The sequence below is a fragment of the Oryx dammah genome, unplaced genomic scaffold, assembly GCF_014754425.2.
Source record: "Oryx dammah isolate SB20612 unplaced genomic scaffold, SCBI_Odam_1.1 HiC_scaffold_2, whole genome shotgun sequence".
Classification (NCBI taxonomy): Eukaryota; Metazoa; Chordata; class Mammalia; order Artiodactyla; family Bovidae; genus Oryx; species Oryx dammah.
The window spans coordinates 190,565,703-190,579,539 of record NW_024070186.1 but is presented as its reverse complement, the minus strand read 5'-3'; the positions used below and the strand labels follow the sequence as shown (position 1 = coordinate 190,579,539).

The window sequence follows — 13,837 nt, the reverse complement described above, 5'->3', positions numbered from 1 at the left end:
CTTTTTTTTTTTTACCATGAGTTTCTTAGAATTGTATCTGTGGAAATTCTTTGAGGCCTGGTTTGAAGCTGTGCTCCTCCAGAGACAATGTTCATTTGTACACTCAATTCCCCCCATCCCTCATCCCCTGGCAACTACTAATCTATTTTCTGACTATAAATTCGCCTACTGTGGATATCTCATAGAAGTGAAACCACACACTGCGTGGCCTTTTATGTCTGGCCTCTTTGACTGAGCATGCTGTCCATCCATGTGGCAGCATATTTCAGCACTTTGCTCCTTCTAATGGTTGAGTTTATGCATACACCACATTTTGTTTATTCATCCATCAGTTGATAAAATTGAGGCTGTTTTCATTTTCTGGCTATTTTGGATACTGGCAGAATACTTTTGAATACCAACCGATGCGGAACGGTGTTTACAAGCCTGCCTAACTCCAGTGAAGCTCTCGGCCCTGGTATGTGGCATGTTAGTGAAAAACCCTGCTACCCTGTATCCACATGCTTTAATAGCATAATTTTCCAAATAATTATGAAGTGTCAAGAAAATACCAAACAACAAGAACACAAGAGGGTTACAGGCTTTTAAAATTTTACTTAAGCTTTTATGGCTAAACAACCACGCCCCCCAAGGTATATGTAATATCTAACACAGAAAAGATGTGAAGAGCAAGATGACAACCCTTACCTCTTCTCTAGTCTCTCTTTAAGCTGACTTTCTCTTATTCCCTGAGGGTGAAGGCAATTTAGCAACTCATCCAGTTCCTTCTGACTATCACATAAAAACCTGCAGGAGCCAAAAAAAAAAAAACTTGTTAACTCTGTGTGTGTGGCGGGGGAATCAAACACCGTGGTGCTGAGAGTGGGAAAGCAGAATTCCAACCTTGCTCAGAAGCAGAACAGTTTACTGTTGCCATAAGACCTAACACTGACTTTATCCCAGGACACTGGAGCCAATGTTTCTGCTAAAATGTGATGAGGCAAGTGTACAAATTCACGAAGTTCACTCTTGTCCCTACCCCTTTAAAGAGTAAACTTATATCAAAAACCAAAGGTGAGCACAACCAAAGCTGATGCGATCACAAAGTAGAAGGGACCCTCTCCAAAACCTAGTTCCCAGCTTAAAGCAGAATAGGCACACAGGAAGATTAATGGCTGTATTTATAATTATTTACTCTTTAATAGAGATGAAAATCTTGCTCTATTCCCAAGCAGACTGAAAGGCATTTTCAATGCTATAAGATTTATCCTATAATATAGTTACATTACAACAGAAAAATAAATCCTAAACCTTAAAGCAAACAAATATATTCTTATAAAAAAAATCAGGTCTGCTTTTAAACCAATGAACTTACATATCCAAGAAATCAGAGTCACACAAAATGCTCTCAGTAGTGAATAACTAACTCACTGGTGTCACTGTATCAAATATTTTCTTAACACTGAAAACGAAAAAGAAAGAGCAACCAGATGAATGCTCACATTACCATAGATTCTGGCCTTGTTTGGGTATAGTGGTCTCGACAGCGATTTCTGTTGCTGGGCCGTGCTGCGTGTTCATGCTTACATTTTTGCCTAGGTTTGCTTTCTTACCTAAGAAAAATGTATATGTTAGGCTGAACACAGCGAGTAACTCCACTCCTAGTCTAAGCAGTACAGAGACACTGCCTATTGAATATATCCACATGTACAACAGATGCTAATTTCTCCTAAACATCTTACAGACAGCAAGGTATCTGAGATAGTTGCTCTCTAGACAGCTGAACAGTTGTACGGGTCAAAGTTTAAGAGTATCACCAGTTACAATGGAGAGGGACGACTAAATATCTCAGAGCACATAAATAATCTGCTCCTGGTACATGACGATGTTTGGCACAAAGGTAACTGTGGTGATGTAGACACAACTGAAATATATGAACTACTACAAGTTTAGCCCTGGAAGTGGCTGCAAATGTCAAACAGGATGAACCTTTTTGTAAACCAGCTCCTGTACCCAAATATATGACATTACTAGATTGACCTAAAGCCAGTATTTGAGGCTTTACCTAATCCTACAATTGGTTCTCCCCACTGTTCCCATTCTCCCGCTTTAACCTGCACATCTTCCCTGCAAATTTAACATGTAACCTTGTGTCTTTTCCATCAGGGAGTTCTGAAGAAACCCTTCCATGCTGGAACTAGACTAACATCCACCAGGATGCTCTAGAAGTGAAGAAATACGGATGACAACCTCCTCTCAGGAGAAACTGTAACCGTGGGACTGGATTTCTAAAAATAGATATTAATTTTCTGAGACATATAATAAAACCACAGTCCGTCATCCCACTGGAATTATTCTCAAGTCTGAAGATCCTCACTTCACACCTGCTGCTCTCACCCAGATATTTACAAAGTCTGCCCAAACTAGATTTTTCTACTAACAGCCACATTTGGACACACAACATAATTCAACATGAAAAACGCCTTAAATTCGAAGTTTAGGGATATACATTAATTTCATTATTTAACAATTTTGTGAGTTTAAAATCTGGACTATGAGTTTCTCTAAAATGAAAGAAAACACTTCTTAAGGAGCAATTTTCATTAGGTTATTATAAAGTACAGCTGGAAAGAAGCTTATGGGTCATCTAATGCAATGGTTCTCAACAGAAAGCCAGGCTGCCTCTTAGGGGACATCTGGCAATATCTGGCGGCATGTGGTTGTCACTAACGGCACTGGGCAGAAGTCAGGGATGCTGCTACACAACCTGCAACGCATAGGACAACCTCCTGCCACGAAGAATTATCTGGCCCCAAACGTCAACAACAGTGACACTGAGAAAATTTGATCTAACCAGCTGGTATTTTTAAATTTTAAAATTTTTTAAATTTCTTTCTTAGGAAAAAAAAAAAGAGTTACCTTAATTCCAGCCTTTGAAGTACCCACAAAGAGACTCCCAAGGAACAAAGTTTGAAAACTACCTGTATAAATATAATACCCAAATATCCTAATACTCAAGTTTTACAAAGCTGGTAATCAAATGTTAAGTTTTCTTCCTTTCTCTAGTTATTTCACATCTTCCCACCTCACTCAAATAATTCTACCTAAGAAGATGATAAAAGAAATTTACCAAGTGAAAAAAAGTGACAGAGGAAAGAGAGTCTTGAGCAGGATAAATAACTAATAGATATACATACTCCGGGGACAATAGTCCTCATCAGGAGAGTCTGCGTGGTCTTTCCGGTGATGGCTGAATCGGTAGTCAATGCTGTCATGGACCCAGCCTTTCTCAATGAACAAACCTGGAACTTCATCTGAGAAGAGCCAGTATCTACAAATCACAACCACATGTTAATATAATAATAAAACACCGTGAGCACAGGGTAACTTCCTCGTTGAGCAAGATGATTACAGAATGTCACTGAACATTGAGCAGATACAAATTCTAAAGTAAAGCACAGCATACTAAAATTTGAGGAATTTGACATTCACTTCCTATCTATAATTTTTATGACTACTAATATTTCTCTGCTTTAGGTTCCACACGATGTATGCAGTTAAAATATCTTACTATTTTTAAAGATTTCTATTAGGATTACATTTCTCCTACCACAATTTAAGCTTTCTATCTGTTGAGTCTTCAAGGACAAGGTCATGTCTTATCTAAATTCATAACCCTAGCAGTTGGCACAGTAATATACAAATAAATGTGTGATGAGCAATTCTGTGTCCAATATCCACAAACAGGGAAGCCTGTCTAATCTTAATACTAACTAGCGACACTGTAACAGCCCTGATGCTAAGTTGCTTCAGTCGCGTCCAACTCTGTGTGACCCCATAGAGAGCAGCCCACCAGGCTCCGCCGTCCATGGGATTCTCCAGGCAAGAGCACTGGAGTGGGTTGCCATTTCCTTCTCCAATGCATGAAAGTGAAAAGTGAAAGTGAAGTCGCTCAGTCGTGTCCGACTCTCAGTGACCCCATGGACTGCAACCCACCAGGCTCCTCCATCCATGGGATTTTCCAGCCAAGAGTACTGGAGTGGGGTGCCATTGCTTTCTCCAATAACAACCCTAAGAGATGATAAAAATTGAATTTAATAACTTACCTGTTATGGTTTCGATCTGTACCAATTGGAGTCCTCCGCATGACTAGTTTTGCCTTGGCAATTCCTTCCTGGAAAGCCTTCTCAGCAGCTGCTTTGTGTTTTCGTATTCGTTCTTCTTCAGCTTCGCGTTCTAGTTTCACTGTTGAAGGTAAAAAGCAGCAATAATTAGTGAATCTTACGAATTTAAATAAGGAGTGAAAAGTGCCTCGTATAAAGTAGATATTCATCAAACCTTCATTTCCTTCTCTTTATTCTGACCTGTTGTTAAGAAATAACATATAAGGCACCAATTTCTATCTGGTCCTTCTATGGTCTTTGAATTTCAGTGACATCTCAGCCATCAACTCAGTGTAAAATCTGTTTTCTCCCAAACTTAATGTCTTATTTATTTTATAATAAATTAATTTTATTTTATTGACAATTAACTTTAAATGTAACCTTAAAATAGTCCCCAGGTGGAATTAATTGAAACATTTTCTGACAGGACTAGCCACAGGGTCCTCAAAATGATCAGGATGAATAAGACCACAATAGTTATTTCAAAACAGAACATATATCAGTGCTGAGGAATTTAGAAAAAAAGAACTGAGAAAGCCAGAGCAGGGAAGCATTGGCAGATAATAGCAATTACTGCCTACTTAATACAATTTATCAAGTTATTCAGCAAGTTCACACTGTCGATGAAAAAATTTTTTAATCCATTTATTTGTGGTCATTCCTAAGTTTATTCTATCTAGATAGAAATCTCCCTCAACAAAGAAAGCAGCCCAGGAATTTTGCCTTTTAAGTTTTTCCACAACTGTCACAAATTCTGATACTGTACATAAAGGGTACTGCTATTTACAATGCCAGAAATGTTACTGCTCTACTGATTGTAACACCTACAATGTAGCAAGAAACTGGAAAATGCATCAGTCTAGAGATGTTACTTTAAAAAATTAAGACAAATTTCATCTATTTAAAACCAATACAGGGAAGTTTCTAGGAGGTGCAGCAGTTCAGACTTGGCACTTTCACTGCCATGGGCCCTAGGTATATACACCCATGAAAAATGAAAACATATGTTCCCACAAAAACCTGTACAGCAATGCCTGTAGCCAGAAGAGTAAAACAAAACAAATGTCCATCAACTGATAAACGAAGAAACAAAACGTGGCATATTCGAATAGTGGAACTATTTAACTGTAAAAAGGAATTCAGTGTTGGAACATGCTACAGCCTGAACCTTGAAACCACAGTTAAGTGAAAGAAGCCAGTCACAAGAGACCACATATACAACTCCACTGATATGATGTAACAGAACAGGCAGATACAGAGGCACGGCCATGGAGGCTGATGCTTAGGACTGGGCCGGACGGGATCATGGTAACTAAAGGGCATGAGGTATTTTTCTGAGGTGATGAAAGTGTTCTAAAATTGATTGTGATAAAGACTACAAATATCTGTGAATATATTAAAACAATGAACTGTACAATAAACATGGATGAGATGTATAGTGTGTGAATTATTTCTTAATGAAGCTGTTTTTTTTTTTTTAAGTTTAGACTTAACGGTGCTAGAAAGCCCCTGCTTTTTATTTCCTTACATCTTAATAAAGGAAAGATTAATATCTGAGGTGGTGACCAAGCTGAGGGCTTCGAATACCTTGTCATTCAATTGTTACAGCAATCTTGAGCATGTGAGGATATGCAACTTGCTCAAAGAACTATAGCTAAGTCAGAGGTGGGGTTTAAACTCAGGTTGGCCCATTCCCAAGTCGTATGTTGCTTCCAGCACGTCTCCTTGTGGATTTGGTCCTTCACTAGAGCCAGGAAAGATGCGACCATCACACTAATCCAAGTCAAACTATGCCTGTCAACCAGAATGCCTGGTTGAACACTCCTGCTAGACTCTTACGGAGGAGGATCTGGGTTATCACACACAAAATGACTGAACAGTTGTGACACACGGAGACACTACCGTGACACCTGAGTGACTTCTGTGTTTCCACAAGATTTTACCTTTCATTTCTCTCTCCTGAATCTCTCGCTCCTTCTTAGCCTGAATGGCAAGAAGTCGTCTGCTCTTCACAGCACTGATCATGTCTTCAGCTTCCGTATCTACTTGGGGCTCAAACTTCACGACTTCTTTTTTCCTGTCAGCCTTGCCCAGCCCATTCTCCTCTTTTCCATTTTCTTTGTTCCGGGCTTCCATTTCTTTCCGCTTCTGCTTCTCTGCTCTCTTCTTATCATTCTCTTCCTTCAGCACAGCAAGCCGCTCCTTCCATAGCTCTGCAGACATCTGCTGCCTGGTCTCCATGTGATCCTGCACGGAATACGTCATGAGAATCCGGTGGCAGAGGGCTGTCAAGATCTGCAGTTTCTCTTCTGATGTGAGTTCAAAAAATTCAGAGGTCTCCAGCTTTTCTAGGAACTCATCTTGGACCTCATTGTCCTCGAATGACGCAGAGTCTTTATTGTCATCCGCATCTGAGCCCTCGCTATCTTCCTGAACGTCAGATTTGCGCAAGCAGAGCCGAACCAGCTCTGACACAGAATGCAGGGTCAGAGGGATTTCCGACAGCTTCATTCCCAGCTCACCATAGTCTTCTGCTATTTCGTCTTGTAACAAGGTCTGCAGGAGGATGACCAACACTCTATTCAAGTATAAAAAGCCACCCTTCTCTGCGCTCAAGGCTTCCATGAGGGACACGGCAGTGATGGGATACTGGGCATCTGGTAGGAGTAACCCAGAGTAACAGCTCAAGAACTCCACCACCATGGCCACATCCCCAAAGAGTGTGTTGGGCAGCCCCTCGGGGGTATCTACCAATTTAAATGTTGGAAGGGTTTTGCCAGTTAACTCTTGGTCCTCGTACCGCTTCTGTTTCTCTAGTCTCTCGAGCATTTCTTTCTCCCTCCGCTCCTTGGCTTTCTCCTTCAACTTCTCTTTCAGCTCCTCTCGTTTCTTTTTCAGATATTCTTTGCGCTGCTCTTCGGACATAGAAGCCCACCTCTTTTTGTGCTCTAGAAGCTCAAAGCGTTTTTGAACAATACTCCGCAGTTCTTCCGGGAGACGCGCTCTGTCTTCACTGGAGAGGAGACGAGCTGTCTTGGAGATCACGCAGGACAGAGCGCTCTTCTTGTCCTCCCTGTCTTTGTTTTCTTTGTAGTAGGCGATGAGGTGCAGGGCAGCGGGAGGCAGGTGTTTATGAGGCTTGCTAGAGGACCTGGGGGTGCCCCCGGAATTCCGCGGGGCTCGCGTCATCTTCTGAGTGCCTTTGGCCATGTCCAACAAAGTCATCTGCTTCATTTTGGTTTTAGGGGTCTTCAGGCCCTTCTTGGGAGATTTCGAATTCCCTGTGGATTTCTGTCCGTTCAAGATGCCTTTGCCTCTGCCCTTGGCTTTCAAAGGTTTGTCACTGTGCTTCCCCGACTTCTTGCCAGGTGGGCCTTTCTTAGGAATGTGAAAGTTGGCATGTAGCTTGTTGGGCGACATCATCTTCATCATTTCCTCCAGATGCTCCTCTGGAGATTTGGAATTCTTTGAGTTCTTCACTTTGAGTGGTGAGCCGTTCAAGGATTTCTTCAGGTGTACGTGACACCATAACTTAGGATTTAGTGGTGAACTGAGAGAAGAGTTGTCTGTTTTGGATTTTTTTGAGGGCTTCCTGTCTGGAGATCCAGTATTCTTCCTCTTAGTAGATGGGTTGAGAGTCATATACTAGAATTTAAGAACAGAAGCAAAATTAATTTTAAAACCTAATTTAAAGAAATACTATTTAAGCATCCTAAAGGCCCTCTTCCCATCCACTCAGGTAAAGCTACATATTCATTCTCTTAATGGACACTCTGTCCCTGGGAAAACAAAGCCATGAATGTTAGCTAATATTTTATTTAGTCTTATCAACACAAAATTCTCCTGACATCAAGACTTAAAAATCTATACTCCAGGATGTCCCTGGAGGTCCAGTGATTAAGACTCCATGCTTCCACTGCAGGGACACAGGTTGGATCCCTGGTTAGGGAACTGAGATCCCACATGCCATGCCGCATGGCCAAAAAAAACCAACCCTATAATATTAGGCATTTCTGTTATGAGACTACTTTCTTACATAGAGATTTTGAGCCTTTAAATACCTTAAAGAAATCTGTGAACTCTTTCCCTGGAAACATACAAAAATCATGTACACAATTTCAGAGTCCATGGGACCTAGATTAAGGACATTTGATCTGGATGATAGCAACATCTGAGAAATTTTAATATTTACTGCTCGAGACAGATTTGGATTTTTATCTTTTAAACTTCTGTTACAACTGGTGGTATTCTGTGCTTAGGATGAGAGAAAGTATACCATCTAAGTATTTTTGTTTAAATTCAGAAGCATATTTCCTTATTAAGAGTATCAGTAAGTATATTAACAACAAGACACTGCTCATAAATAGGAAGCTCTCCTGATCCCTGGCCTTCGGGCTCCACACACCTCAAGAACCCATTCCCATGAATACATTATTAACTACATGTCTGATAAGTTTTCAACCTCATACAATTCTCTCCTTGATTATCCTCTCACATCTTTCAAATTCACTCACTTTAGCACCCCAACTCCGCAATCCTTCAATCCCAGCAGAAACATTAATTCATTAATCCATTAATTCTATCACATTTTTACCAATCTCACTTCTTCATCCTTTACCCAGATTAAATTCCAGTCAGTCATTCCAATCAACCTTGCATGAATCTACAGTTCCCTTGCTGTATTGTATCTAGTTAGTCCTAGCCTGCATATGTTCAGCTTAAACATGACTAGAATAAAAGACACAAGGACAGTGTGCGGACTTACTTTAGATCTCCACCTTATCCCAATCATACAGAATTACTTAATAGGTTAGAACCCAGTCAACCTGGCATGATACCACTGTTCTACTTCAGTGTTTATTAAAACAAAAACACTGTTGATTTCAATGCTTTGAAAGGATATAACTACAGAGAGCCTGGCAGTTAAAATAAACTACATGAAATAATAACCAAGCAATGAAAAAGTACCATCAATTCAAAAAAATTTTACTGTTTTAAGTGATTAGGAGAAAGACTAGATAACTCCTAGAATACTTGACTTCTATTACCAAAAGCAGTTAAGCACACAGAAGGCACTAAGACACAGAAGAGTGTAACTTCAAGTTTCTGCCTTTAAAGGACTAACTTGTAAAGAAGCAGGCTGGAGGCAGTGGAGAAGACAGACTTGGGGGAGATGAGGCTACAGAAAAGGAAACCACTGGAGACCATCAAATATGAAATCAGGACCCTTGAAAAGCCAACAGGGAAACAGCTATGATGAAGCAAGTCTCAGTGATCATACAGAACACTTATGCTCTTGTTAGAAGTAAACAAAACAGGTACAGTAAAATTTAATAAGCTGTACTATAATGCCAAATAGGGTTTGAATATCAAGGGGATATGATCATCAGAGAAACAAACTCATAGAACCTAAGTCGCAGAAGAGGTAGAAATATGGTCTGTAATGAATGAGTGGGCTACAAAAAAGCAATCCTTCTGGCTAAGTTCTCTAATTTTAAAGGCCAATCTGCCCTTTAAGAACTATAAGCAATTGTAGGTTACCATTCCCCTAGCAAGCTGTTTTCATTCCTTGACCAAAACTGGACATTCTGTTCCCCAATTATCCTCAGTATGGGCTGATAAAAAGATTTCATAGTTTATAGAATATATACATTATCTGTGACTCAGGGCACATTTTCCCCAGAGGCAAGAATTTCCCAGTTCTAGTTCCCCATAACTCTATTTCAAAATGTTAAAAAGAATAAGCAAAGGTAACTTATGTAAGAGTCCATCCTTCTTGTGGGCAGAATAGCAACAAAACTTCAAAGAAAACAGTATTTCAGAGACCACCCTACAAATCACAGACTAACGCCCAAAATTACCCTGGCAGGAATTAAAGATAAATAAGTACTTTCCAAAAGTTAATCATCCACTTCAGGTAGACTTGGAAAATCTTCAGAGTATAGACATAACAAACTGATGCTTTTTCTAATGTGCAGGATAACAGATTATTTCTAAAGTCATTCCAAAAATTTATCACTAAAAAGGAGAGGAGTATGAGACTTCATTTTTACCATTTTTAATAGATATCTTGTAATAGGATCTATTATAACTGGGCCACTTTTAAATTTACTGATTACATGTTTATTCAAAAAGCCACTCAAGCATAAATTTAGCATAAATTTCTTCTACTTCGAAGCACTGTATTACGCAGAAATGATTACGCAAGAAAGAGCTGGGAGGATGGCCTAGCCATGAGATGGTCCAGCAGCCCATTTTTATTTATAAGGTGTGTTTCTTTGCCAAGCCACACCATATATATATATATATTTTTTTTTTTTCTTAGAAACGAAAGAAATTAACTCACCCAACCCCCTCCCAAAAGGCCGGCTCCCCGCGTGAGCAGTCCTTCAGTAACTGGATCATCTCAGCATAGGGCATGCTGGGCAGCCACAGCCAGTGGGAGCCGGCATGGCTGGGCTCAGGGGGAATCTGAAAAAGTATAAAACCACGTATGTGCTAAGGGTCTACCCTGGCCCGCATTCAGCAAAAGTAATCTACTAGAACAGTGCACAGAGAGGGAGAAAAGAATGGGCACCTGGATTAGCAGTATTACAGCTTTTCTGGCAAAGGCCCTTCTTATCTGATAAACAGGAAAAAATTATTTATGTCTCAGGAACCTAAGAGGCTATACAATTCCATAATTGTCTACAATTCCACACTTGTTCCCTGTTACCTGGAACAAACCACCACCACAAATAAGGAAATCTAATAAGATAAAAATGAACAAACATATTTATAGCAGCTCATTCAGATGCTAAATTTAACTTAATAGTTAGCAGTTAAGAACCTTGAATTAGAAAAGTTTGGGTATCTACATTCTGATTCTTATTTTCAAGATAACATTCACAGAGTGGGTTCCTCTTGATTTCCAGATGCTTTTATCAGCAAATGTGTGAAATGTGTTACTATAAAATAGTTTTAAGTGCTCTGAAAATCACTTTATTTTTAAAAGTACTTCAGCTCTCGTCTCTAATTCATAACCAAACTTCACAAACCAAAATTTATTCAAAGAAAAAATTTAGGACTATAAACACTGACTTGAAATTTCAGTTATTAGGAGAAATAAGAAGTATCTTTTAAAACATACAATAAGTTTCACTAGTAATGAGACAAAATTACACCACATGCCTTCTGATATGATTCACTGAGAAGAATACAACAATTCTGTGGTATTTCTAAGCATGAGGATATAAACTCAAACTGAGGAGCATTATGCAAAATAACTGACTTGTATTTTTTTAAATGTCAAGGTTTTTAAAAGACAAAGGAAAACTGACATTAGAGAAGACTACAGAGACGTAACAGGTAAAGGTATTACATGATACTACATTAAATCCTACTTGGGCCAAGACAAAATCTGTTTGGCTAAAAGGATGTTATTGGGACAATTAGCAAAATCGGAGTTAAAGCTGTGGCTCCCTTCTTCCCACACTGACAGCACTCTCACAGGTATGGTGACCACTCCTAAAACCTGCTGGACTTTCTGTAGTCAGTGCCACAAGCACCAGCCCACAAAGAGACACAGTCCACGAAGCGCAAGGAGTCTCTCTATTCTCCTCGGAAAGAAGAGTTATGACAGGAAGCAGAGTGGCTATGGTGGACAGACTAAGCTGGTTTTCCAGAGAAAGGCTAAAACCACAAAGAAGATTTTGCAGAGGCTTGAATGCACTGAGCCCAACTGCAGATCTAAGAGAATGCTGGCTATTAAGATATATGCATATTGAGCTGGGAGGACGTAAGAAGAGAAAGATCCAAAGTGATTCAGTTCTAAGCTTCCTATTTTGTTTTATTATGAAGATAATAAAATCTTGAGATTATGGCCACTTAAAAGAAAAAACTCTAGATCAGGTAACAGTATTACTTTGATGCTAATTTCTTGATTTTGGTAATTATACTATAGTTATTAATAGAAAATATCCTTGTCTTTAAGGAAACACATATTCAAGTATTTTGCAAAATGGCATCCTATCTTATAACCTACTACCAACGGCTCAGGAAAAAATGTGTGTGTGAAGAGAAAAAAAAATTGTGGTAAATATAACATTCAAGGAATCTACTTGAATACACAGAAATTTTTTGTGTATATGTCAGTTTTTCTGCATGATATTATTTCAAAATAAAATACTTTATAAATATATTAAGAATCATATTAAACCAATCCAAATTACTTTAGGACTTCAAATGTCTTAAAAAGTATTATTTTCTTATTGTTGTCTCTATCTGAATGCTTCCCAACTAGAATATACCAGTTCAAAACATTACGGACAGGGAATTCCCTAGCAGTCCGCTGGTTAGGACTCTGTGTTGCCACTTCAGGGGGCATGGGTTCGATCCCTGATCATGGAACTAAGATCATGCATCCTGCATGCTGTGAGGCAAAAAAAAAAAAAAATATGGACAGACTAAAAAAACACTACAGCAGCAATGTATTACAAGAGGGAAATGAGCTGAGATGGCTGATTTCGTCTTAGATGAATGTTATTTTATATCCAAGTGCCTTATAAATCATTCCTCCAAGTCATTAGGCCTACAAAATGTTTTCCCTAAACTCAATTGTCAGCTGCATTTTTCTCAACAAACAGAACTTCTTAAAGAAATGAATTCACTAGCCACGTACATATTATACCTGCGCTAAACATCACAGGATATTAGATGAGTAAAACAGTTCTTAATCTCAAGTAATTTATGTTCTAAGGTTTACAAGACCACAAACACACGCCTACCACCGTATCAGGCTCTGCTCAGATAACACTCAAAAATTCTACTTTTCTAAATAATTTTTCTCTCTCCCACTTAAGCTCTCCCCATCAGTCCTTTCCTAACACTATTACTCACAACTTGCTTCCTCTCTCTAGACCTCATCTCTCTCTACAGTAGTTGTATTCAGCAGCCTCCCAAAACACTAAATTCTACTAAACCAAAGACAAAAAAATTTTGAACCTATTGCTTTTGGTTCTGATTTTAATGTAGGTGTTACTGAAGCAAGCACAAACCCATTGCCTCTGGGACAGGCAGATCACAAGTGATCAACTTTAATTCTCCATGAATTATTTTAAATTTCCTTTATATCAGGGAAGGATCCAAAGCACTCTTGCATGGTCTACTTATCTGTGCCTTAAGTATATTCTGTCTTGGCTGGGATGCCAAAAAGTTTTTTAAGACAGCTGATTTTATAAAAAGGAAAAAGAAACATATAAACTCAAAAAAGAAAGATCAGTGAAATATCAAATAGTACTGGGGAATAAGAAATTACTCTTTAGGAACACAAAATACATAATAAGGTAAGTATATGCTCTTAATTTGTAGACTGGTTATCTTACATGACTCCCCATTTCTCTAAGTAGAATCACTGTCTTCTTACGGCAGTTTAGTCTAAACAAGCTTGTACTCCCTAGTCTCCATCTGAATTATAGCCAAATTTCATTAAGTTAATATTTTAAGCCCTCATTACAAAATTTCACAATAGCCAATTTCTTCAGAAGCTGCTTTCCAACAGATAAATTCCTGGAATTCTAAGTCTCTGGCTCCTACAATAAGTGTGGATCAGTTTTTTTGTCCTAATAAAACCCAGAGACCTTTTATGTTATTTGTATTATTTGTTTGATATTTCATGTTATTCATATTATTTGAATCACTAAGCTAAAATACATAAA

General features: G+C 38.8%; 1 protein-coding gene and 1 pseudogene across 1 annotated transcript in view; one reads left to right on the top strand and one right to left on the bottom strand.

The window, feature by feature from the left end:
- Window positions 1–13,837, bottom strand: part of BAZ1B (bromodomain adjacent to zinc finger domain 1B) — a 53,643-nt gene that overhangs the window by 17,533 nt on the left and 22,273 nt on the right. Inside the window, exons 7-11 of the mRNA XM_040261164.1 lie at window positions 6,086–7,787; window positions 4,086–4,224; window positions 3,177–3,310; window positions 1,487–1,592; window positions 688–786 (exon numbers count right to left, since the gene is read on the bottom strand). Of these exons, the coding sequence (XP_040117098.1) occupies window positions 688–786; window positions 1,487–1,592; window positions 3,177–3,310; window positions 4,086–4,224; window positions 6,086–7,787 (2,180 nt within the window). The remainder of the gene's footprint in view (window positions 1–687; window positions 787–1,486; window positions 1,593–3,176; window positions 3,311–4,085; window positions 4,225–6,085; window positions 7,788–13,837) is intronic.
- On the top strand, window positions 11,636–11,996 carry LOC120859293 (annotated as a pseudogene).